We start from the raw sequence: 27,142 nt of genomic DNA, 5'->3' as shown, positions 1-27,142 counted from the left end.
TCCTCGCTTTGAAAAAAAGAGAGATTAATATATAAGAGTTCAAACGACTGCTATATAACCGTCGTACTATTCAGCCTTCTAAATTAAACCTCGTTTTAAGGTTGCAGACAACGTAGGTCATTGTCTAGTAGAGATACCCTACTTAGGATACTCTTTAAGGCTTAGTAGTGAAACTATAATGTAAACGTGCAAACGTCACCTCAAGTAATTTGTATCGTGAGTGGAATGAACTAGCGTTACGACTGGAAATCCCAAACTAATCCTGATTAATCAAGAACGAATTTTACTCCAGAACCAATTATCCGCGATTTGTGATATTTCTTTGTGGTAAAAGGAATGAATCAGCAAACGTTCAGCCTTTGCTCACTCATACCCGCAGTGTGAAATGGGGGTGTAGGCGGTTTTACACTATCTAACGCAGTGGCGTAGGAAGGTACTTTTGAGTGGGGGGGCTGAAGACTGATGGCCGACCTGGGGGAGGGGTCTAAGGGGAGGGGATTTTTTTGTGGCATTTCCAGGTGGCCTCAGATGCAATTTGGTGCAATATAGCACACTTCAACACCCACTCCATTTTAAAAATTTTGTTGCATTTTCACCTGGCCTTAGATGCAATTTGGTGCTCGAAATGAGATTTTTTTCTCATTTGGAAATGAAAAAAGGGTTTTCTGACTTGCGAAGCGGGGGGCGGAATGATACTTCCGCCCCCCATATTTTTCACTGAGGGGGCTGGCGCCCCCCCAGCCCCGGTTCCTACGCCCTTGATCTAACGCAACGTAGTGGCCAAGAACCTGAAGTATTTCTTAGGGAGGGCCCGAAGAACATGAACTTATAGCATGCTCCTCATGGTGAAACATAATTGCACCTATTAGGTGAATTGAGTGTACTTTTAATAGTAGGAAAGACTATCGTAGGTTCTTATGACCAACTAGACCGGTTTCTGCTCTCAAGTTTTATAGGAGGAGCTTCATCAGTAGTAAGCCTTTGAATATTTTATATTCGGCATGAGCGTCTCGTTCTCAAAATGCATCTATTTTCTGTGCACGAGTTTTTATGGACTCATAGTGCATCTATAAGAGCATCTAAAAGAGCTTCCTGTGCACCTTGAGAGTCAGCTGATTTTTCGTTAGTACAAAACCTTGAGTTAACAAGTAAATCTTTGAGATTTTGGGCCCTTTTGTAGGCAAGAATCGGTTCTTTTGGAAACAGTTTGGATAATTCCGCGTGTTGCGAAATTAGGTGCCAATGTTTAAAAAGTGCTTTTTTCAGATGCGTGGTTTTGATATGGGGTGTATAGGTAAGCTTGAACACCAGTGGTGGTTCCTTTTGTATAGGATTGGTAGTGAGGTAATGCCTACGGTTTTCAAATTTTATGCCTTTAGTGGCTGTGGCAATTTCCTCTTTCTTATAGTTACGGAGTAACAGTTTCTCTGTGAACGCGTTCTTTTTCTGTAAGAAATCAGTCTCGTTGTTACAGAGACGTGCGTATCGTAATATTTCCCCTTTAATGAAGCCTTTAAAAGTGGCAAGTGGGTGTGCAGAGTTTCTGTCGAGGTATTGGAAGGTTTCCGTGGGTTTAGTGTGGACTCTAGTGTCTAATAACCCATTGGTTTCGAACCTTGTACCTTTGAAGATTTTCAAATCTAGGTATGTTACCTCGGTGTTTGATATTTCTACCGTAAACTTTAAGAAGTGGTGAATTTCATTCAACCTTTTTACTAGGTGTTCAAGTTCCTGATTTGTACCGTCGTAGAGCAATAGAATGTCATCTCTATAGCGGAGCCATTTTAAGATTTTATTATCTGTCGGTAAAATCTGGTTTTCAAGTCTATGCATGACGATATCGCAGATTTCCGGAGAGGCTTGGCTACTCATGGCGCAACCGATCTTTTGTAGATAGAATTGGTTATTGAACTCGAAACACTTTCTTGTTAAGATGAGTTCAATTAGTTTGCGCATGGATATGGAAGATATTTTATTTATTCCATATTCGCTTTTTTCCGTCTTTTCATAGACTTCTTGACATATATCTAATGCCTCCTCTTGGGGAGTATTGGTATACATGGCGACGACATCGAGTGTAGCAAGTAGTACCGTTTTTGGTAACGGGGTGGCTTCCAAAATTTGCAGAATGTGATTTGTGTCTTTCACATAAGTGCTTTGTTTTATTACAATAGGAAGCAAGAAATAGTCCAAAAATTCCGATATTTTTGCGGTCGGTGATCCGTTTCCACTTATTATCGGTCTACCGGCAAATTTTGAGTTAGCCGGGGTGCTTTATGAATTTTTGGTAGCACATATATGACCAATGTGCGGATCTTGTGGTTATATGGTGACAAGTACTCGAAGGTGCTTTTATCGATCTCTTTTGCAGAGAACATTTCAATTAGTGTTTCCTGGACTAAACTTTTAGTTTGAAACGTCATATCACTTTTTAACTTTTCGTAGTGGTGACTAGCAAATTGCCTCTCAATTTCTGCCTGATAGTCTGAGTGATTCATTATAGCAATGTCTCTACCTTTATCGAAGGGTTTGACAATAACAGATCGGTCGTTTTTTTTTCCAAGTAGTCCTCTAGGTTTTTACTAAAAGTCATGTTAGGTGACCATGTAAAGGGTAGACGGAATTTTGTAATTTTTTTTTGCAGTTTATTCTGCATGATGAAGCGGATTCTCATTTTTCATTTTAGGTCTTTTAAAGACTTGAGAAGATCACTTCGTTTAGGTTTTACTGGAGTTGCTATGAACTTCAGACCTTTTCCCAGCGCAATAAACTCTATATTGGACATGTTTCTGTCTGATAGGTTCTTTACGAACTTCTTTAGTGTTTCTGCTTCTTTTCGAAGATTTTGGGCTTTTGAGTGACTACGTATAGTCTGTAGCTCCCTGTTGGTGGTGCGGAATTTTTCGGAGCTTTTATTAGCTTTCACTGATCGGACATATTTGCGTCTTTTAGATGACGATGAGAGAGGTTGAGAGAGAGAAAGTACATTTTGCATGTTGGAGGAGAGGAAAGTAGCTCTTTCTGGAAAAATTTGTTGGCCCTAAAAAGGGCCGTTTTTCTCGAGCACACTCCTATTTCTACCTTTTATAAGGTGACACTCTGGTCTCCTCTCTTTTCGCTGACTTCTGGAGGATGGTCTTCAAAAGCCTGTGTGCCTCCGGAGCTTCCAGAGTTGACTCTAAGTCCGTCGCAGTGTAACTTTGGCGCTTGCGTTAAACTGTTAAACATAATTTTTAGGGTTTGCCCAAGTGTGGTTCATCTATTTGCAATAGTTTTAACGTTTCATCATTAATTGACTATTGTATATACAGGTCAAACTATGAATTAGAGATTTTTGTGGCTGTGTTTTGTACATTAAATAACACATCTTGAACGAAATGATAACAACTAGTAAAACTCAATCTCTTCATCCACATATTACCCGAACTTTATCAAGCAAAGAAACCAGATTCAATGTGCATCTTACCGCGAGACACGTTTATTCTTGTTTAAAGCAAAACTGGCTTACCATTAACCCCATACGTTAGTTATCATACACCATGGAGAGCTTCACCTTAAGCATTTAATTACATCCATCTTCAATTGACGTTGCCTTTTATAACTAGAATTTAATTTTCATTATTTCATATTAACACAAGTTCCTGAGGCTAGCCCAATGAATGATATTGCAGAAGTCGATGGAGAAGATCAGGAAAATGTGAAAATATCTTAGAAGGTTTGAATTTTTATATTTTCATTCTCCGAGATATTGTCAAGTTCTTCATTTTAACTGAATGCCAACACTATTGGAAATGGCTACAGTTTTGTCGATTATTATATTATTCGGTAACATTCCTGTATTTATTAAACCTTATAGTTGATACGAAGCCATTAATGAACGTTCTTTCAAGGGGAAATTATGCAGAAAAGTTGGCTGCCCTTTTTCATATTATGCTTTGGTAAACAAGGTGGCAGCTTATCTCGCTGGATTTGATTGTCCAAAAGCATAAGAACACTTAATGTTTTACACTTGTAATTGTATTTTAATCCGTTCTGTTTTCCTAGGTTCCCACTGATGACATATCATGTAGTTCTGGTGTGACTGTGTTAACTATATTCTATGCATCAATTAACTTGGAAACACTACACGAAGGCAAATTTACCATAACAGATCGTTCAAATACCTCATTGACGCTCACTGATCTCAAGTCAGAAGGGAATTACAGCATCCAAATGACGCTGGCAACAAGTGGAGGTGAAAGTTCTAGCAGTGATGAAATTTACTACTATGTTCCAAGTATATTTGTTAATCTTATAACTTTCTAATTTTTATGTGTTATATTGAATAACCGAGCTTTACATCATATGCCATAATTTATATATTAGGATTTTTATAAAACAGATAGGATAACGCTTTTCATTCTTCAACGTGACTACGTTATAATGACTCTTACGCGCTGATCAAATTTATGCTGCGAGCATCCGTATGATAAAGAATGAGAACGTGCGAATTAAAGGACTAGTTTGGTGTTTGTATTGTACACATTGCATCACCCTTGATACAAACTTTGTATTTTTACATGGATCAAATTTGAAAATATTGAGATTATTAACGTAACGATACCTGTACCACCAGGGCACAACAATAGAAAAGTAACGTTTTTCTTAGAGATAATTATCTCCGTGTAATAGCCAAAAATATGATGTTTCAACAACGCAGGATGACAGATGATATGCTAAGGTGTATATATGTATGTTACATTCATTTGGCTTATCTATATGTTTTGTATTATTTAAGCATTCACTTGTTGCATTGAATTTGAACCACCTTGATAAATAGCTTACATCATCGCTAAAGTTTAGCAAATGCTTATATTTATGTTGTCCTGATATAATTTGATCAAGCTTTATTGTACGGTCCAAATATTTGAATAAAACTCATTATCAACAAATATAATAATACGTTCCAATTGTCGGTTTATTGTTGCTACCAGTATCATTCAATCAATTCATGAACGTCTTATAACAGTTGGTTAATTTGAGGAACCGTTTATCTGTTTAAACCAATGTTTGTACAATTTTTAACATTCTTCACTTTCTACAGAAAATGGATTGCAAACAGAAACTTCTTAGCACACATACCTATGCATAACAATTGATAGTAATTAATTCTTATCAAAACGTTAAAATTTCTTTAGTCGTGGACTTCTAGTAGCACGATATATATAAATAAATAAATATATATATATATATATATATTGTTTACTTTACTACTATTGTTTTTTTGTAGTATCTTTCATATTTTACATAATAACTTGTCTAGGACTTCCAGAGTACCAAGCCGCTCCAACAGTCATTCATGTCAGCTCAGATTCACTAACAGTTAATTGGCCTCCATGGGATGGCGTCATTGGGACTCCTCCGGTGGTTGAATATAGATTATTTACCAAGGAGTCGGAGAGCGAAGACTGGCCGAGTACCTTTATCACAGTTAATGCGAGCGACGACCAAGAAATGTATTCTGTGATGATGACACCATTTGAACCAGACACAGAATATGACTTCAGAGTTACAGCTGTGAGAGGAGGGCCTAATGGAGATGGAACACCGGGTCCAGTCTTAATTAGGACTAAAACATACTGCCGCGGTAAAGAAATATAGAAGTTCAATGTAGAACAAGTTATTAAAATAAATACGGTAATTGTCATTAATGGTGGAAGCATGTGAAGAGGACGTCAAAAGAATAACAATGACACTGTTACAGAGTTTTCGATCTTAAAATATAATATTAACAAATAGAAAAACAGATACAACAAGATACAAATACTAGACAAACACATTGATTGAAGTCCCACCCTTTCTATGATTCTAGCTTTTATTCAATCCATGGTCACTACATTGGTTGCAGAGAGGATTATTGGTTTGATCTATGTTAATCACGATAAAGCTTACGTGACTTAAACGACAATTTGAAATACTACACCTATATTAGGGGCTTGTGGTTTTATGACCATTAGACATTTTCTCATCAACTGTATACTCATAGGATATTTCTTTATCGCTTTAAAGGTGAATTAGACACAAGTCTTCATACCATTTGCGTATATAATACTTATCAGCTGTGTATATAGACTAACACGTGTACGTGTGTAATACAAGCAACATGGTAGAATATGTAAATATTTCATTCCACTTATTGGTCCGTTTAAGGATTCAAATCCATTACTTATCTTGTTAAGAAAATAATGTCATGATCTGTTTTGCAGCAACTTCGTTATATATTCACAGATCCGGGCATCACACCAACTAATGCCTATAGCTGGGGACCAACAGGAGCTTATAAATGTGACTTGGACGGTATAGTATTAAAACAATTATAGTATCACATGTATTTATGAAGTCGTTGGACAGATACATCTCATTTAAAGCGAATTGTTTCAGTTACTTAAGTTCTTATTATGAGTATTTTGGATAATAAACAAACACATTGAACATTGACTAGTGATGTTAATTTGTAAAATAGGCATATCCATGTATTTACATGCACATTTTTGAAGTCGTCTCAAATATTTTGCCCTCGTGTTAATAACAATTTCTCGACGAGGGGGCGTATGTTTTTATTTATATTACTGAAAAGATTGTCCATAAGCACATTTCAGCCTTACAAATGTTGGTTCAATGGTTAATCAAAGTAAAAATATTTTGTTTTTATCAGATCGCAAGAAACTCTCATGTCTATCAAAAAAAAAGTGATAGATTGTCAAGTTCATGCCCATAGTCTTATTTTCTTCATTGTTCGTTTTCTTTCCTATTCTTATTCTCAGTGATTCTCTTCTGTGAAACATTAACTACTCAGTGGGATACGTGGACTATTGACAGAGACCAAGGCATTCCTCCAATCATAGCCTATGTTCTTTACCACAAGAACACGTCATCTAGTCAATGGCAACGTGGTGAAAATGTGAAACACAACGCATCTATGGAAACCCATTTTTATCAATTTGAGAACTTGATCGAATGTACACTCTACAATTTTAGTATTGCAGTTGTAAGAGAAGGCTATGGAGGAGAAGGATATCCACGTGAACATACAGACTCACCAGCCTGCAATAAAGGCAGTAAGAACATTTGTTTTTGACCCAAATATAAATAGCTGCAGACACCTTTCATGATTAATTAACCCTAACGGCTTAAGAGGTATCGAGTATATATTTATGTATATATATATATATATATATATATATATATATATATATATATATATATATATATATATATATATACACACACACATATATATATTATATATATATATATATATATATATATATATATATACCCCGGGTAAGGAAAAGGGGAGAGAAAAAAAAAAGAAGAAAAAAGGGAAAAGGAGGGGGAAAAAAAGAAAAGGAGGAGAGAAAGGAAGGGAAAACAAAAAGAAAAAAAAGAGAAAAAGAAAAGGAGGGAGTAGAAGAGAGCCAAGACCTCGGGAAGAGAAAGAGGAACAGTCATAGTTAAAGCGCTGATCCCTATTATATACACAGGGTAGCCAGTGACAGATCAAGGATTACGGAGGGGGTGTGCGCCTCACTCTACCCCTTACACCGACAACTCCATTTTTGACGTTTCCACTTTTCCTCTCTCACTAATGTATCTATATAAATACTATTTATGGTCTATCATAACGTCTGTGTGTGTATGGACGCCTTAAACAACTGTACAAATTGTAGTATAATTGTTCTATATGGAACCAACTGTGGCTGGTCTTGAACTCGACCGAGTCGTCGAAGAACATGACGCATTTCGGGAAGGGGACGACCGCCCCCCCCCCCCGAGCAAATTTTCTTTATGACATCGCTAGTAATTTCAAAATAGACAATGCTTAGATGCAACTTACAAGGCCTGGGAAGTGTCATTTCCAGCGATCTGGGAGGCATTTTCGGCCAAAATTTTTATTGTACGCTTCGCGCCAACCCATGGTGGCGCTTCGCTTAGATAGTTTGCCTACAAGCTTCGCCACTTCCTTGGCAAATACTCGCTACACGCCTGTTCGAATTTGTAAAGCAAAGAGCAGATACAACATCATATCATGATGTTCATCGTGGATCATGCATTTCAATCATATCATGATGTTCCACGATGAACAGCCTCAAAAAACTGTCTATGTGTGTAGTCAAAGGCGTAGGAGCCCAATTGGATTTGGGGCTGTAACGACTTGCTCGAAAAAAAAACCGAAATTTTTCGCGCGCGAAGCGCGCGTTCAACATCTCGATGCCAATATCATATAAGCAAGCATCGGTCATTACATTGCATGGCATCGTGTTCCGCACGGTCCGTGAAAGTTGCACAGTATACCGCCGGATGCTAATGTAAACAACCAAATGTCTTATGTAGATGGAGAAAAAGCATTCATTTACAGCATCCATTTATGTCAAAACTCTCTTTTACAGTAGTAATGTCGGCCAAGCTTAGAACTTTATTTGAAATCCCAAGGAGGTAATTTTTAAGCTATTCATTGCTATGTATTTTTCTTTCAGTAGGTGCCCCCCAAAAATGGAAAAAAAATTGGTTGCGGGGGGGGGGGGGTTGCAGCCCTTTCTTCTACTCGTGCAATTTTGACCTGTCTATTAGGGGTTGAAGAGGGTTTTTCTATATTGGTTGTCCATAGATTTAATTTTGTGCAACATTATGGGTATGTTTTGAAGTGATTTTTATTCACGAGAAATGTGAATTTTCAAATTCTCAAGAAATAATGGGCTTAAAACCTTCAAAAGTGGGGCTTTCGGATATTGTGGGCCGTGACGTAGAATCACCTACAAAAGCAATGATCCATAGGACATGCAATGAGGTCGAACATGAAGTGTGACTGGTTACAATCTTCAAAAAGGTTATGGATGGAAAAAAAAAAATTTTGGGAAATACTTGGTTCTCAGGCAAAAGTGTACATCTGGTTGGTCATTTTCAAGCCCGAGAAGTGCCATTTCCGATGATCTGGGGGGTATCAAAACCAGAAATTTTCGTGAACGCTCCGCGCCAACCGATGGTGGCGCTCCGCTTAGATGGTAATTCGCCCCCCCCCCCCCGGGTTAGATCCTGGATACGCGACTGATATATATATATATATATATATATATATATATATATATATATATATATATATATATATATATATATGTTGGACTAGTTGAGACTAGTGGAACACTAGTAGTTGTAACTCAGAGTTTCAAGCGTTGAGCGATCATCAGACAACTCAATATATATAAATATATATATATATATATATATATATGGGTGGGTGTGTATGATAACCAGTTACATAGTTACACCAGTTTTTTGTGATTAGTAGATTAATACCTCCTCCTGCTATAAAAGCCTACTATGAACTGTATGTAGCACATTAAACAACATGCTCTCTGCATGTAGAGCTTAACTATAACTCTGCTTTGTTTTCGTGAAAGAACTAACAGTGATCACTTTGAGAATAAATTACATACCATGTTTGCAATCCAAGTTTTAATACAAAAGAAATAGGGGTACTCTCTTTTTCAGTTTCTTTACTGAAGGCCGATTGAGAGTGTAACATTATAACTAACTAGGAAGCTTCTTTTACCTGTAGGAAAGCAGAACCTCAATTCTATTTAAAACCTTATGTATTGGTAGGCAGGTGTAACCAGACAGGGGAACAATTGGCACTTCGAAACATGGCCAGACATGGATGTCCCACATCAGGCTACACCTTTGATCGGACTGGCAAACAAGGTTAAACTGTATCAAGTAACATATGACGGTCCCCCTCTGGTACACTGCAGGTATTCGTTTGCTTAATTCTGTATTTCTTTTATCGCCAATTGTGTACAATGGGTACAATGGAACATGTGTACAGTGTACAAAATCGCCAATTGTTGCAATGACCTATGCATTAGTCTAGTAAGAAGTACAATTTTGACACTTGCCATGAAAGGGAAAATTGCCCACTGTCAGAACATGTCTCTGATCGTTTAAAAGTGCCCCAAATAACCTGTCCTGGGCCCCTCACAAGTGCAATACGGCAGTTATTGCAATTGGGATTAGCACATCTTAAAGAACTAATAAAGTTGTATGAATAGCCTCGTCACAGATGGCCTGATGGTACATCATATTACACAACAGTTGTAAACATGACAAGTGTACTGTAAAAGACCAGGTATTCTGCAGGTAATGTATATTACAACGATATCACAAGGTTGATCTTGATTTGCAACTGTGGCGACTGGAAAAAGTAAATGTGTAGGAGGGTTTGCTGGTCCTGGAGTGGTGTCTTATGTAATATTGAAACAAAACAAGATCTCTTGGGGTTGGGTATACAAAGTGGCAACTCCACTGGCAGCAATCAGGAATCCAGAATTTAGCACACTTACTTCTACCTCTTATTATATTAATTTTTATTTTCATGGTGTTTCTGTTTGGTATAGTGCTGGTGTTGGAAGGACAGGTACGTTCATAGGACTGTACAGCCTGATGGATGTTATCCAGACCAGATTGAGAATCGATGCCTTTGGTTACGTTGAACAGATGAGACAGAGTCGAATTATGATGGTACAAACTGCAGTGAGTACATTATAAACCAACTCTACATCCAGTTAGCCATACATGCACACACTTGGCTCACCTTACCTTTGATCCTTTGTTGTATAATTATATATAGATAGTTCCACTTAACAATTGAACACCTTTAATGATTCCACTCAGCTTGCACATTGTCAAACAATACGCAATGTATTTAACTTTATATTTATACGTTGCTTTCAGTGAATAAACAATACAATTTTTACCTATTGCCTTGATCTTTATATATATATATATATATATATATATATATATATATATATATATATATATATATATATATATATATATATATATATATGCGATATTTTAGTATCATATAGTGTTGGCATATTGCTTTATTGACAGGCTCAATTCAGATTTCTACATGAATGTCTCTTGGAATTTTATCTGAGTGGAGATACTGTGATATCAGCAAAAGATATTGCATCATTTAGTATCCATGACAACCGGGAGAAACTTGTCAGGGAATATTCTGTGAGTACAAAAATCACCACTCAGCACATGAACAGTCAAATATAATACTTTGAACAAAGATCAGACACTGTATTCTCATTTTATTCATCATTAACTGCATTGTTCTTAATTCTTCATTTTATCCATGATGTTTTATTTTAACCAGCATGCAGTGCATATTTTTTCTCTAACATTTAAAACTTATACAATATAGTGACAGACATTAAGAGATGTCAGAGGTCTGGAAATTTAATTGGTTGTAGCAAGGGGAAGATTGATAACCTGGTTCACCATAATTTGCTGTATTTTCATTTTCCAGTTTCCAGAAAAATTATAGCATTAACATTTTTTTCATCCCAGCTTTTAGCGAAATTTGACAAAAGGTTGAAGAAAGCTAATGAAGTTCTTCCAGAAGAGGCAGACAAGTCCAGATTCCCATCATTGTTACCAGGTAAGTGTAAAACAATGGGAAGAATGAGCTGCCAGAGCTAACAGATATGCAAGATTCCATCCACAAGACACTAGCAATTAAGGCACTGGTGCAGGCTTCAGATGTAGCTTTAGTACAACAAACATCCCAATAGAAATATTAAACTTTAGAAATATGTAACGATGGACAGCTTAAATACTCATGAAAGTAGAACTAAGGTTTATCGCATTATATGTAACACCATAGTAACACCAGTCAGTAAAATGTTCATTATATGTGCCTATAGAAGACTGAACCTCTTTGGGTTGTGCTACATAGTAATCAAACCACATGCTTTGTACACTGATATGTGATTTGTAGAGCAATCTTTTACTAGCTGCTTTGACTTTACATTCCCGAATACGTGTCACTTAAGGGTTTTCATGTTATAGCAGTAATATTAACAAATTTTGGCCGCAAGAAATACTTGCTTAAGCCCTTATTCTGTCAGTTATGTCTATCTGCATAGCTAAGGACTTCTAAGGTCAACCTTTGATCTGCAGATATTGTAGTTAGATGATTTTTATCATTAACTCAGTCACAATAGAATGCAAGGATCACAGGTGACCCAAGACTCCAGTGGTTGACCAATGTGAGCTAAAAGTTGATGACTTTAGGGCACTACGACTGTTGTCAAGTACTTTAGATGGTATCATTGTCATTATCTAAATTATCTCTCACAGCAAAATATTCCGTTTGCTGTTGAAACAGAAATTAAGTTGTTAATAGTTCTGCACTTGTTATCCTTTAACGTATGTTATTGATGAATGATAACTCATATTGCTACATTTCATGTTTTTTTGCAATTGAATCAAAGCGTCCTTTCATTGAAAGCCAGAGCAATTCCCAGCCAAGTAACTTCATTAATGCCTGTTTCACATCTGTAAGAATTCCTTGCAATTGCTTGTTCATCGCTTTCTGATATAGATGCTTTGACTTAGATGAAAAACATTCCAGAATTGTTTTAAATGCTTGAAGCCTTTCAATTCAATAACTTCATCATCTTGATTCTTTTTATATTTTTATAATTCACAATAAGATATTTAACTGGTACAAATGGAAAAATTAAAGTGTGTAGAGATGCTAAAATGTTCTTTAAATAAGTTATTTCAAATGTTGTAATAATAGCAAATATATCAACGATTAGCATCGATGAATTTCCGGCTTCATCAGTGTCAAAATGGTTACCCACATAGTTAAGAAAATTTAACTTAACAAAATGCTAGCTGTTTATATAAAAATTGTAAATATCAATCACTAGTAAAAGTGAGAGATAATTGTTTGTTGGATGCAACGAATGTTTCAGCGATCGGTGTGATTTATTTGAGGAATCTCTCTCTGCTTTATTCATTTAATAGCAGGGGGAATATTTATCAAGGATTGCTGTAATTATTCTGTAAACAGTCCTCAGCTACTAATCACAACATTTGGTGGCTGCAATAGTACTTCAATGATTTCACCTGACCTCTTTAATCTCTGATTCCACAGCTTCTATCGAGCTTGTATTATGTTTTATTGTTCAAAAGTGGCATTAACTTACTACATATATTTGTCATATTTCATCCAGTCCTTGACCAAAAAGGAAGCCTTCATTGCAACTCAGTCTCCATTACCAGCCACTGTCGAAAATTTCTGGTCTCTGATCTATGGATGGAAGTGCCCTCTTATTGTAATGCTTAACCCACTGAATCCAAAGGATGAGGTAAAATTAACTTCACTAAGTATCCTAAAATATGAGAAGCTATTCTTGTAATATTAGCTTTGTAGATTAATCATTTGGATCATTTGGTTAATTTCGCATATAAGCATTTCATGTTAGAAAAGCCTTGGTAATTACAAAATGTTAAAGTTAAGGATGGTAATATAGTTCTTTTCCCCAGGAGCACCCCTTCATTACCACAGGATGTAGAACATAGCAGATGGATTGTGATGGATGGTATTCTATTCTTCTCACCAGGTTAACCCCTTCATTACCCCCAGGAAGTAGACCATAGTATAGTGTGTGTTATGGATGGTAATATAATTTTCTCTTCAGGGGAGTACCTTCATAACCCAAGGAAGTAGACCACAGTAGATGATGTGTGATGGTGTGTGATGGATAGTGATCTAATTATTCTCCCCAGGGGAATACCTTCATTACCACATGATGTAGACCATAGCAGATGGTTTTTGATCGATCGTATTCTATTCCTCTCACCAGGGTGACCCCTTCATTACCCCAGGATGTAGACCACAGTATATAGCGTGTGATGGTGCGTACTAGTTGTTTCATGGTAGATGTTCATCAAATTGAGTCTTATTGTTTGTTCTGCCCGTGAAATGTGAAACAATTATCCTACTTCCTTTTCACAGCTACTAATGTACCCTTAATAAGCTTCACTTTCATTGGAAAAAAAGTACAGATCATGCGCTATGACAAGGGAACTAATTCCATACAACTTACCTTATCAAACAAAATCAATATAGGTCTGATGAATGAAAGATGGTTATAGAAAGTGGTTCATTTACCATATTAATTGCATTAAAAGCCAGTAGCAATTGTTCAAACAGCCAGCTTTGTTCAATTACTTTTTCCTCAAATTAAAAACAAAACTGAAAACTAATAAGGTCTCATGTGCATGATGAATTTCCTCTTTCATGATACGTATGTTATTCTTAATGTTTAAATGCTACAGCTATCTTCAGAATGGCTCAGATGTATTTATTTACACATTATGTAAAGACATGTAGGATAGTAGCCATTTTAGTCACATTATTTTCTCAATCATGGGCTTAAATACATAGTTACATCTTCCTCCAGATTGGCTCAGATGTAGTTAGTTTTGCATTAGGTAAAGATGTGTAGGATAACAGCCATTTAATCCCATATGTCAATCATTGGCTTTAAGGGTTACATAGTACCATATATATCCAGAGTGGCTCAGATGTAGATAGTTTTACATTAGGTAAAGATGTGTAGGATAACAGCCATTTAATCAAATATTGTCAATCATGGGCTTTAATACATAGTAACATCTATCTCCAGAGTGGCTCAGATGTAGTTAGTTTCTCATTAGGTGAAGATGCGTAGGATAACAGCTATTTTAGTCACATTATTGTTTCAATCATGGGCTTAAATACATAGTTTCATCATATTGACAGAGGATACTAGCCATTTTTCTATTGCATGTTTGATTTATATCATTGCAATGTTCTGCTGGCATGTAGAAAAAATATTTCAGTTAATGTTAGATTTATATTATTTTCCAAGAAGTATTCCTATTTTTGGATTTATTTTAATTATACTTCTAATTCTTTTGCAAATTTTAGTTTCTGATTGGTATTCATTGAACACTATTATGATAAGTCTTTACATTTTACCTCCTTTGCATGCATTGATAGATGTAAAGATCCTTGGTTTCATTATTCATTGCCTCATGTCTGTATGATCGGTTGCCCCCTCTCTTTAATTTGATACCAAACACTTTACTTGTTGATTTCATTTGTCATACAGGACTCCTTAGTTTTTATTCTTCCAGTTGATTTCAGTAAAGATTTTAGTAAAGAATGGAGTCTAATTGGTACCTAAATGACATAAATAGTTACTATAAGGTTCAAAAATATTGACAAACCGCTATGGTTACCTTAAGGCATAGATATATTGACAAATCACTGTAGTTACCTAAATGCATAGAAATCTTTACAACTCATTGTAGTTACCTACATTGAAATATTAACAAATAACTGTAGTTACCTTAATGCTTAGAACTATTGATAAATCTCTATATATTTACCTTAGTGCTTAGAACTATTGATAAAACTGTAGTTACCTTTTGATGTGATGAGGTCACTGGTTTCAAATCCTGTTCTAGCTGTACATGTGTTTGCTTTTTTTCCTCAGTAATTAAGCACATCTATGCTGACCTAATCGAATAAGTTTAAATCGAATAATTGTAGCATAATGTGGTGAATTATTTTGTGTTTTTAATTCATCATATGGTATCTTACTTTGATGTTTCCATTTACAGAGTTGCTGCAAGTATTGGACGGACTCGTGTCCATTTGAAGTTGGTCACATGACTTTGGAGCTGACATTTCAAGAGAATAAAGGGTTCTATGTTCATAGAATGTTCAAGATATCTCACATTTATGAAAAGGTAACTGAACGTATTCATTCCCTGTGGCGCATAGTTGTTCACTTAAATCATCCAAATTGTAAAGTTATCTCTTAGATCTTTGATAAATCCATATTCCCCATTTAAGGTGAAGAACAATGCTATGAAACTGCTTTCTGAAATAAGTTACTAAAAGCATAGTATATCGTAAATATTGAATAAGAAAGTCTACTTGAATGGATAAGATGTGTCTTTCACTTAAACCCTCAACGTCTGAGTCATAAACAGTCTTCGACTGAGAAAAGTTAGTTTTGGGAAATATATACTGGTTAATAAGTCAATCGTCTGCAGACAAGTTTGCATCCCTTATAACTAATAACAGGTTGTTGCTATGCAGCCAGGATAGTGAGGGTACCATTTATATAATCAAGTGTATTCAGTGTTTATTTAGGTTGTCAGAAACTGAAACCCACATCTGTTAGTTTCAGGTAATTTAATTTTTAGGAGTTTGAAGAAAATGCAACAGGAGAGTTCCACCTCTGATGTACGGTTAATGAACTAAATAGCTAGCAAAACCAATCCATAGAACCTATGTAATAACACCCACACCCACAACCCCTCTGTTGCCCTTCTTCCGCGAAGAACATTTCTCTGATTAATTCTAGGAAACTATGAGAATCAGTTATGCATTTGGAAAACTTCTTCACTCAGTTGTGGTTCCTATGTTCTTTCTGTTTCAGAGAGTCATGAAAGTCCATCGCATGCACTTGAAGTCTTGGGATGAGGAGAACCTTTTCGATATCACAAGACTCATTCATGAAATGGATACATTACTAGATGGCATTGCAGCAAAAGGACTTCCAGTTGGTCACTGCATGTTAGTATTACATAATATTAGAGGGATTATATAGTGACACATAGTATTCTAGATATGTAAAAAGACTGGAAATTTACAACGCATAACATTGCTCTGAGTAAAGTTTTACAGATTTGGAATTTCATATGCCCATGCTAGTTTAGGGATCAATTGCTTAAGGCTGCCTTTCGCATGTTTTTGAATAAAACTTCCACAATCCTAAAATTTGGGGAAATATTGCTCTCAACTATTGTCATGAATGAAGGATTGAAACAGTTTAGAAGCCAAACATGGCAGCCTAGGTAAAGTAATATATTCTTTCTACATCATTAGAGGATTATAAGAAAAATACACAGATGTTGATGAATGTTATGATTCATCCAGTTGTAGTATAGTGAATGAAATTATAAATCAAATACTGTCTGGAAACCACTTATTTTTCCAACAATGAGCTGTTTTACAGACAATTATATGGCTGTTCCATGTGGAATCCCATTTCTCCAATTATTGCCAATCTTGTTATGGAATGATTTGAACAGCGTGCTCTAAACACTTATCCAGGTGTATCCCCGAAGTTGTGGCTCCGTTTCGTCGATGACACCTTTGTTATCACCAGTAAGGACGAACAAGATAACTTTTTCACGCACATCAACAGTATTAACACCAACATCAAATTCACGCAAGAAGAGTGTCATAACAACAACCTCGCTTTCCTGGATTGCCTTGTTCAGATAAATCCTAAACGCAAACTTAACACGGTGGTGTATCGCAAGCCGACCCACAGAGATCACTACCTGCAATTTGGGTCACACCACCTGCTCATCCATAAGCTTGGCGTCATCCGCACCTCCACTACCGAGCCGATACAATCATCAGTGATCAAAGTGACATTCCATCGGAGAAAGATCACATTGAAGGAGCGCTAAAGAGGTGCGGTTATCCAAACTGGGCATTTGAAAAGGCTAAAAAACAAAAGCCAGATACAAACCAGTGCTCTAACAACGCCAACCCTGATTCTGAATCAACAACCAAAACGTTGATAACCATCCCCTATTATTTGGGTGTCTCTGAGAGAGTAAAGAACGTGTACAATCTTTTTGACATAAACACCGCATTCAAGCCGACCAACAAACTACGCGGCAAACTTGTCCACTTTAAGGACAAGACCCCCAGAGACAAACAATCTAATCTAGTTTATGGGATTAAGTGTGCACAACAAGACTGTCCTGAATCATATGTTGGTGAAACAAAACAGTCTATAAAAGCCCGTGTTGCCCAGAATCGCCGCCCAAGTTCAAGCGATAATCAACCGGATTCAGCGGTGTACACACACGCCCAAACAACTGGGCACCAAATTGATCCCAAAGACGTTGTCATTCTAGATCGTGAAGAGAGGTGGTTTGAACGAGGAGTTAGGGAAGCCATTTGGGAACGCGTGGAGAAACCTCCCCCAATAAAAGAGGGAGGTTGCGTTTGCAACTTTCAACATGCATGGAATCAATAGCTGTTATTTCCCGTCGACTCATGTGAACAATCCATCAATATCGGATCTACACCTCTGCAGTTGCCAGATGAAGTTCAATGATATTGGACGAAAATTTGCAAGTACTAAAGGCCAGTACAGTATTTGATTTATAATTTCATTCAAAAATACACAGATTTCGACATATCATATGTTTTGCTTTGACAGTGATCTTGAAAGGTAACACTGAACCCCGCTGCCTAGCAACAGAGATCATCTTAATACAGTTGATCATATTGTGTTGCTAGGAATTAGTCAATGCTAGGCAAAACTACAATCCAACATTGGAAAAAATAATGGATTGCAAGGAATGGTCAAATATCATGTCTGCCAGCGGAAAGAAGTAATTATAATGTCTAGAAATTTATTGAAGAATCATATTTTTATGATTGTAGTTGTGCTCATAAGGCTTCCTTGTGAAAAACACTGAGGAAGTAATTTGTTAAGAGATCTTGTTCTTTACAATCCCTTATTGACACTATGACTTTGAATTGTGATTGGAAGAGGCATCCTCACACATTTCTTGAATAGACATGTGGCACGAAATGACAACGTTTTGTCATACTATTTTATAAATGGCATGTAGCAGGCAAAGTTTTCATGTGTGGCAGCATTTGGCTTCAGCAAGTGCCAGAACTTTTATTGTGGACAGCCTTTATTTAGATGTATTATGTACTACTAGCCATGATTGATAATTATATTACAAATACCAAACAATTATCGCAGAGTTTGCTCCCAACCTGCATTGATTTTACCTATCGGATAAGCCTACCCGATAACAATATGGCAATATGTGTGCAGAATTTACTACCTCGTGGTGACCATGTTGAATGCCAAAGATATATGATATAGTAAGGTATGTTTGTTTTACGGGATGAGCTTCCATGGAGAACTGATACAGTTACCTTCCTCATTTCCTGTATGCATGTGGATTTGTCATTTCCAAACTTGTTTTGGGCGTATCAAGTTTATACGCTCTTATGTCTATACTTCCTTGTTCTCCATATAATACTAGGATGCACAGCATAGCCAATGTTGGCAGTTTCCTTGTTCCACAGGGTTTTATTATATTTGTCAGAATCTATATTACTACAGCACAACTGTTATAGAATCAACAGGACTAGGTCAATGGTGATTTTGAAATATGAAATGCAGGAAACTGCAGAAAGAAACCTCTTAAATTAAATCTCTGTCAATCTAATTGTCTCGTGTTGAATTTCATCCTTATAAATTAACTCGAGTGCTAACCCAATATTGGGTTTCAAATTGACTTCCTTACGAGAGCCACGGAGAAACACTGTAGTAAATATAGGGTGCTTAACCGTTAGGCTGTCTTAAGTGCTTGCACATGCTATAGGTGAAAGATTGTGGGCGGAATTCATTTTCGTGAGCCTGATGGAAATCTCTTGCAGATTTGCTGCTCTCTACACATCACTTGCTGATTTCAGTACTGATGAAATCATTGGTGGGAATATGAATGGTATAAATCATTTGTTACACAAAATTTGCAGTTGAGAAAAGAAGTTTGATATTTTGCTTGTTTTATAGCAGAATTGTTCATGGCATTTTAGGGTACTCAAATTTCCACTCCTACATATATCTAGCCGTCTATTAATATTGTTTCTGTTTGGTCTTCTACTACTTTTGAATTTTTTTTCAATTGCAACATGATGGTCAAGTCTGACTTTAGAAAAAACGTCCTCCTTAAAGTCACTTGAGCATTAATAATTTGTTACTTGATAGCATCAACTGACCCCCCCCCCCCCCCCGCCAATGATTATAAACACAAGTGCTTTAATGGCCAGCACTACAGCCTTGTTCACATTAAAAAAAGCAGGACTTAGGGCTATTGTTGATATTAAGTCCGCGAGAAGGATTATCAATTAGGAAAATGACGTGTTCACATTTAAGAATGGGTGAGTTTCGTATTAAGTCCGCTTGCGAGATTAATTTACTGTGCAGACCTGAAAAATTCATACCAGCTGTTTACATTTCTCTGTGGTTTGCCGTTGCCAAATATGTTGTACTAATGTGGTACGTACTACTCCTTACACAACTTCGCCATAACGTTCAATCATTGCACATAAACAGTATAATGTATATATTCAAATTTCAAACTAATCTGTACCACTACATACCAGTAGACGTTAACCCAGGTTTTTACTGCTGATAATCGTATTTGAGGCTAATTCAACATCGAAGGCATAAAGACCAATTGTAAGGTCTTCGGTACGCTAAAGTAACCCCATTTTAGGCTAAGCAATACGTAATGGTGTTATCCTTTTAGTAACCGTCGTAGCAACTGATTCCAAAATCATCGAAATAAACATAAAGCTACCGATTATGGCCTCTTCAAAAATCTTATGTCTACTGCACGTTCAAAAATACCCGCTAAAAAGCAACTGGATATAGCGGATATTATAACTAAAACCTCGGGTCCCTATAAGTTTGCGACCATTCACATTAACTTATTTAGAAATAAAAAGGGATTGAAGAAACCATGAAAGGAGGATTATTCTTAAGAATGCATAAGGACTTGAAGTGCGGGTACGCGAACGTTCACACTAACGAAGTAATCGCCCTTGCAGACTTAAAGTATGGGTGCATTCTCAATTGTGAACGGGTCCCACATTCCAGTGTAAAGGCAAATTTGGCTTAACCACTGAAATATTACACTGTGTGTTTAATCATGAATTATTGCAGAGGAGCATTCACCATTGATAGCATTACCAACTCTGGCACTCAAGTAGATAATCAAACTCTCATGTTGTCGGCCAAAAACAGGGAACCCAGGCGGCATTTGCTATAGGCAGGGGGAGATCATTAAGCACTCGCTAATCTATTACATATGATAAGTACACTTAAATTAGTTGCCAAAATAAATCGCAATTTAATATCATAAAACTCATGTAAAGAAGTAAATTTGTTTTTTTTCTCTTTTCTGTAGTGATGGTGTTGGAAGAACTGGCATATTCCTTGTAACCAAATCAGAGATGGAACGATTGAAACTAGAGAATAGAGTAGATGTGTTCAGTACAGTCAGGCAACTGAGAGGAAGTAACCAACATTGTATTCCTACACAGGTATTTTATACAGTGCTGTTGTATCTGTATATAGGCTCTTCATATATCATAGTCAATGAGGGCAGAGTCTTAAGGACATGAAATTGTTATATGACACAGTAAAGTGGTTTTAATAGCATTTCTGAACTAAATATCTGTACTTTAAAATTTAACATGGACTTACTTACCTCATCTGCATATGCGTTATCCTCTTATACTATGCTAATATTGGTCAAGTCGTTAACCAGTGGGTGTGGCTACCAGCCTTCCAGGCCGTAACTCCTCCATCCTCTCTTGGCCATTGGTATGGAAAGTCGTGAAAATGTGTCCAATTTTGATTGTATTGATAACATAAGTCTTTGACACGGGGGAATTTTTATTCTTACCTTCTATGTGGCTAACATAATCCTACATCGTTTTTGTGCAGTTTTAGCTAAGTACCATTCTTGCATACGTGTTTTTTTTTAATGACTTTTATAGCCAACATTGTTTACGTCATTTCGGGCCCTTATATTTTATCTCCATACATATTGCATGTTAGGATATGTTAAATTACTAGCGCTATTTCCCATACTTATATATTGGCTTGTTTGCATTTGATTCAATTCACATTGATTCATCGTACACTGATGGTCGATTCGTTAAACCCTCCTTGATGTTTAATGGATCAGATTCAAGTGTTACTATAAGGATTAGATGCATGATTGATGTTTTCTTAAAGCTTTGGGAGGAAAATATACCGATTTCTAGGTCAGACTTCGTACATAATTAGCAAATAGAAGAACAAAATCTGGGTTTAGAATTCTGAGTTATCACCAACACTATACGTTAGTGTTGCTATTTATTTTCAATTCCCCAAGGTTTATTCATGTCCCCGCGAAGACCCTTACATGTCTTTAAGGCCCCTTCGGAGTTACAGGTCCCTGGCTGGGATTGTCCTTAGCAACTCAGTTTTGAGATCCCTCCCCAGGATTGACCCGACGACTTGTTTATCGTAAGAGATAAGATAAGATAAGATTCACTTTATTAAACCCGCCACGGGTAATTAAATGCTCGTTGTACAGAATAAGATGGATATAACATTAAAATACAGCACATGGAAATTGACTCACGTAAAACAATAAGACAATAAAATTCGTCTCAAGATCGGAAGAGGACTGACTCATAGAGAGACACAGACTTGACTTCTTTTTCCTCAATGGTCATAGGCTGGTTAATAAATGAAAGTAAGTCATCTCTAACACCAACCCAAAGGCCTCACGTAGCTAGGAGCATTATTAGATCTAAAAAGGGACTGGGTCCTCCCAACAGAAGAAAGGTAGACGCCCTGTGACTTCTTACGAAGGACTTTCTATCCGAACAACATTCAAAGGCGAGATCATGGCTCAAACTGATTGGCCTGATGGCGGACCACAAAGGAATCCTATCAAGGTGCAAACCCTCAGATGCAGTCACTACAGATATACCTTCAGTGGTACAATCCAAAGGATCCGGTGAACGTTCCTCACCTGGTTGACCAAGCGACACGTTGCCTCGGGCAGACTGTTACATAGAACCACACAGTCTCTTTGATCAGATACCACAGCGACAGTGGCTTATATCAAATACCAAGGTGGAGAGAAGTCTCTCTTATTAGGTCAGAGAACATGGATCCTCCTTCTACTGTGTGACAAACACAACATAGACATCCACACTTTTCATCAAGCAGGCAATTCAGAGGCAATTCAGGTGACCATCTCTGGATCTATTCGCAACCTCAGACAACGAGAAGCTCCTGTTGTTCTGCTCTAAACACTTAATCTAGAACCATGGGCAACACATACACTCTCATTTCCTTGGACAGAACTGTTGACTCGCGCGTTCCTTCCGTGGTGCTTTCTACACAAGGTCCCAGTGAGGCTACACGAAAATACAGGGACATGATACTGATAGCTCCATGTTGCACAAGCACACTTGCTTCCCACTACTGTAGAGTCTACTCATAGATCTTTCACTCAAACATCCCGAGAAGGACCCCTACAAGTCCAGGTGAGATGCCGACTTCACTACAGAGGCTTTCACAGTCTACATCTCAGTGTGGAAAATTTCCAGAGATACATGGAAGCAGATAAAATTCCACCGGAAATTACTGCTTTGGCAGCAGATGCCCGCTGGGTCACTACAACTAGCATATACCACTCGAGATTGAAGTAGTACTTCTCGTGGGCAGCCACTAACTAACTATTACGCTGGGCTATTGCCGCTAACTCTCACCATCACATGGAAGCTTCTACAATAGAATTTGCTGGCTTCTTCACACAACTCTTTCATGAAGGAAAACAAATTAGCACAATAAAGAAATGCAGAGATTGGCCATAGCGGCAGTTCACAAGGACTGAGACGGTACAACTGTGGGCATTAACAAAATATTAGCCCGTCTTGAAGGGCATATTCAGTTGTCGTCCACCATTCAAGAAACTGACTCCTTCATGGTCCATTAACCACATACTTCAAAAACTTGCAAACCATCTATTGAACCAGTTCTTTACACCATGGGAATTTGTCACATTTTAGACATCTTTCATTGTTACATCGGCGTCAGCAAAGCAACGAAGCTGTCTATACGTCTTGGCGACCAAACCGGGATTTATTGGGTTTGAACCGAGTGGATTACACCTACCACCTGAGTCAGAGTTCCTGGCAAACCAGTCATCCTCATTTACCCCAGAGGAAATCTTCCTCCCAACACTAGCCTCTATATCGTCGTCAATGACAGAAGGCAAACTTTGTTGTCCAGTCAGGGCACTAAAGTGGTACCTATAGAAAATTAAACCAGTCAGTACGCCACAGAGGCCATTCATCCTACCAAGATATTCCTTTACCACAACCTCAAACTGACTCTGTTGAGTTGGATTGTCAATCTAATCAAGCCCTACTCAACAGACAAAAAACTGGCAACAGCTTCTGACGTTGGGGCCAACGCCAGGTCTTACATCTCAATGGAGAAGTCATAAAGGCTGCGTCATGGAAAACTCCCTCATACTTTGTGTCATGTTACTTGCCAAACAGTTTCAGCAGAGGGCTCCTTTGGTAGAGCAGTAGTGTTTCGGGAAGGACCTCCCCAACATTGCTAGTATGAATGCATATTTATATGAGGTAATTGTGTGTTATAAGTTCCCCGAAACTTCTTACCTGGTTTATGATTTTGGTAACCACGCACTTACCTCATATATGCTAACCCACCCAGCCCCACTATGGAACATCTCTTTGGAAAGTGAGAAGCCATAGTTATCTCTTCACATGCACCCACACACACACCAACGTGAACGTTATCCCTAATATTGGTGCCGGTCTGAAGACAGGAGTGCATGGAGAGCAACCTACTCAAATAAAAAAAAAATACATACATACATACAAGAGAGATGATTCTCAAACTCAGTGAGGTGAGCTGTATATAAATTCCTTAAAAAGATCGTATATTATTACTAAGGTCTCTTGTCCTTTTTACTTATACCTTGGTTATATGAACCAACCCTCACCTTGTTCGCCGAGTAGCTTCTCGCTGACACTAGCCATGTAACGGAAGTGGATCCTAAAGAGAAAGGAGTCGGCCTGGATGGATGGTAGCCACACCACCCACCAGTTTAATGACTTTACCAACTTGGTCGTAGTAGGCATAACAATTTGTTTGCATATGCTCTTTTGCAATCTTGCTTAATATCTCTTGCATGCCCTTCTGAGGTATAACATGAGACAGTGAGAGCTAAAATTGATAATTTACCATTCTTTCGTTGGGATTCGTCACGGGAAATATAAGTCAGTATTCAATCGATGAAAACGACAGAATGTGATTTTTTAAGTAACCAGAACCACTTAAATGGCTTGGTGTTGAAAATATTGATCGTATGACCGTTGTGGGTAGGTGTGTTTTTCATAGGTTGTATGATACATGTGTGCAGTAACTTTGGTGATTCTCTCTCACAGGTTATGTTTTCATTTATTATTCTCAGGATGATTACGATCTCTGTCAGCTCCATATATGGATTCACCAGAGTCAACATATGGCAACATCTAAGCAGAGCTGACATACCTTTACCAAGTTAGTAAAAGATACATGAAAGCTGGGAATACATTGGTCTATATAGTAACCAGTTAGGTTAACTATCAATCAAAGAACATCGGGAAAGGTTCTTGGTTTAAGCTTGCTTTTCTGATACCCAGAATGGAATTGTAACATTAAATACTAAAGGCTAAACTTTCTACTAGTTATTGTAAATTTATAATCATGAAAAATACATTTAAAGAATAGTAACCTTTGATACATGAAAATATATTGGAAACAAGTAGCTTCAGCTTTTGAAATTAATGAGTGTTATCAAGTGTAATGTCGCAATGGATTTGCAATGTAATATGGTGTTTTATGACTTTTACAGTGTGGTAGTACCTGGTGTTTGATGTTTGTCAGCATTCCATATGGTATTCGAATATCAGTTAGTGCATGAATAAATCATGTTTCTTACTCTGGTACTAACAGTAGCTGTTAATTCAGTTAAAAAAACAGTTTTTTCATATTGTTTTTTATAAAAAAGAGCTTGGCGTCTGTTTCAACAACTGTCCAAGAATAGATTAAAACCTTGATAAAGTAAAGCACATATTTGAGTTGCATTTTTTATTTCAAAATGAATTTTTAAACAAACATATTTGATCCTGAAATGTAAATGAAAACATTTTTCTCCTGAAATAGATTGTTTACTTGTAAATTATTATATATATATATGTATTTTTGCCATATATGCTAATTTTTACTATATATTTTATTTTTAATTCATAAAACGAAAATCCTTGTTTACTCCAAACGAAAATATTATTAGACATAAGCATAGAAATAAGATATGACTCATAATTGACAAATAAGTAGTTCTGCTGTAATATATACATTTGTAAAGGTTCCCCTTGGACCTTTTTCCGCAATAATTGGCAGCGAAATGAAAAGTACAAAATGTAACATAATGAATGTATGATGCTAGATAAGTATGAGGGGCACTGATGGAATTAATACCAAATAAATCTAGCCTATACATGAACCAGATGAAGGACTGAAGAAAGAACGGATCACATATTTTTGTGGAACTGGGAGTTGTTTAGGGGTCCCAAGTCTTTTTTGAGGCCGGTGATGTGAGAATTAATACAAAAGATCCAATTAATTTCTTTTCGTACACGTTCAGTTACAGATTTGACATTTGAGTCAATTAAAACTCACTTTAGGTATTTAAGAAAATGTCTATGACGATTGAAATGTTAGGCAATGGGGAGTCCTACAATATTTTCACAAATTGATTTATGCCCTTAATTATGCTGAGCTATTGTTGTCACTTGTTGACCATGGTCTAAGACCCTCCCCCTTCTCTTGTGAGTCTTGCAATGTCATTAATATATCTACTGTATACGTTGTTAAAAAGGCACTTAAGTAAAACAGGTTCTCAGTTCTGCTTATATGTTTAAATCACAAGAAAAATCAATTCTTGATGATTTCTAATACTCCTTATATGTCAATTGTTAGTCATATCTTATTTCTCTGCTTTTGTCTCCATAGTTATAAATATATATATATATATATATATATATATATATATATATATATATATATATATATATATATATATACATATATATATATATATATATATATATATATATATATATATATATATATATATAAACAATATACTACAATTACCTGCTTATCCATACTCAGAAAAGAAGTTGTATATATATTACAAACTGGGAAATTGTAAATATTTTTAATGAACATAACCATTAAGTCCATTCAGGAAGCATGACACTTGACAGTACATACCAATACTGTTTGCAAGTATTTAAAGTTTAAAGCATTTCTTAACATTTAAATCATATGTGACAGAAGATATTGATTGTTTATGGTATGGTAGATAATTAAACCAAACTTGCAATGATATTTGACTGGAGATATCGATTGCTTACAGTATGGTAGGTACCTAAACTGAACTGGTATCTGCCATGCTTCTGCTGGAACCTGTGTCTGTGTGAACACAAATCTGATGTGTCAAACTGTTATTAATGTTATAAAAGTTACTAAGCATT

The 27,142-nt window shown here is 36.7% G+C and overlaps 2 protein-coding genes across 3 annotated transcripts; both read left to right on the top strand.

The window, feature by feature from the left end:
• Positions 1–3,637: 3,637 nt before the first annotated feature.
• On the top strand, positions 3,638–11,554 carry LOC139984790 (receptor-type tyrosine-protein phosphatase epsilon-like). 2 transcript variants are annotated; one of them, XM_071998833.1, is made up of 7 exons: positions 3,638–3,715; positions 4,045–4,276; positions 5,303–5,626; positions 6,268–6,336; positions 6,804–7,097; positions 9,640–9,788; positions 10,431–10,549. In XM_071998833.1, the coding sequence occupies exons 2-6, from the start codon at positions 4,213–4,215 to the stop codon at positions 9,741–9,743; spliced, it is 855 nt and encodes a 284-aa protein (XP_071854934.1). In that variant the 5' UTR covers positions 3,638–3,715; positions 4,045–4,212; the 3' UTR covers positions 9,744–9,788; positions 10,431–10,549. The 2 variants fall into 2 exon arrangements, with proteins under 2 accessions (XP_071854934.1, XP_071854942.1); XM_071998841.1 differs by lacking the exons at positions 3,638–3,715; positions 4,045–4,276; positions 5,303–5,626; positions 6,268–6,336 and adding exons at positions 10,933–11,061; positions 11,401–11,554 and having other exon boundaries at positions 6,908–7,097; positions 10,431–10,566.
• Positions 11,555–13,133: 1,579 nt separating this feature from the next.
• LOC139984888 (receptor-type tyrosine-protein phosphatase alpha-like) lies at positions 13,134–26,628 on the top strand. The gene is made up of 5 exons (XM_071999016.1): positions 13,134–13,211; positions 15,517–15,645; positions 16,344–16,480; positions 20,929–21,064; positions 25,033–26,628. The coding sequence occupies exons 1-5, from the start codon at positions 13,182–13,184 to the stop codon at positions 25,105–25,107; spliced, it is 507 nt and encodes a 168-aa protein (XP_071855117.1). The 5' UTR covers positions 13,134–13,181; the 3' UTR covers positions 25,108–26,628.
• Positions 26,629–27,142: the final 514 nt, after the last annotated feature.

This window comes from Apostichopus japonicus, chromosome 2 (assembly GCF_037975245.1).
Source record: "Apostichopus japonicus isolate 1M-3 chromosome 2, ASM3797524v1, whole genome shotgun sequence".
Lineage (NCBI taxonomy): Eukaryota > Metazoa > Echinodermata > Holothuroidea > Aspidochirotida > Stichopodidae > Apostichopus > Apostichopus japonicus.
This window is presented reverse-complemented; position numbering and strand designations above follow the sequence as displayed.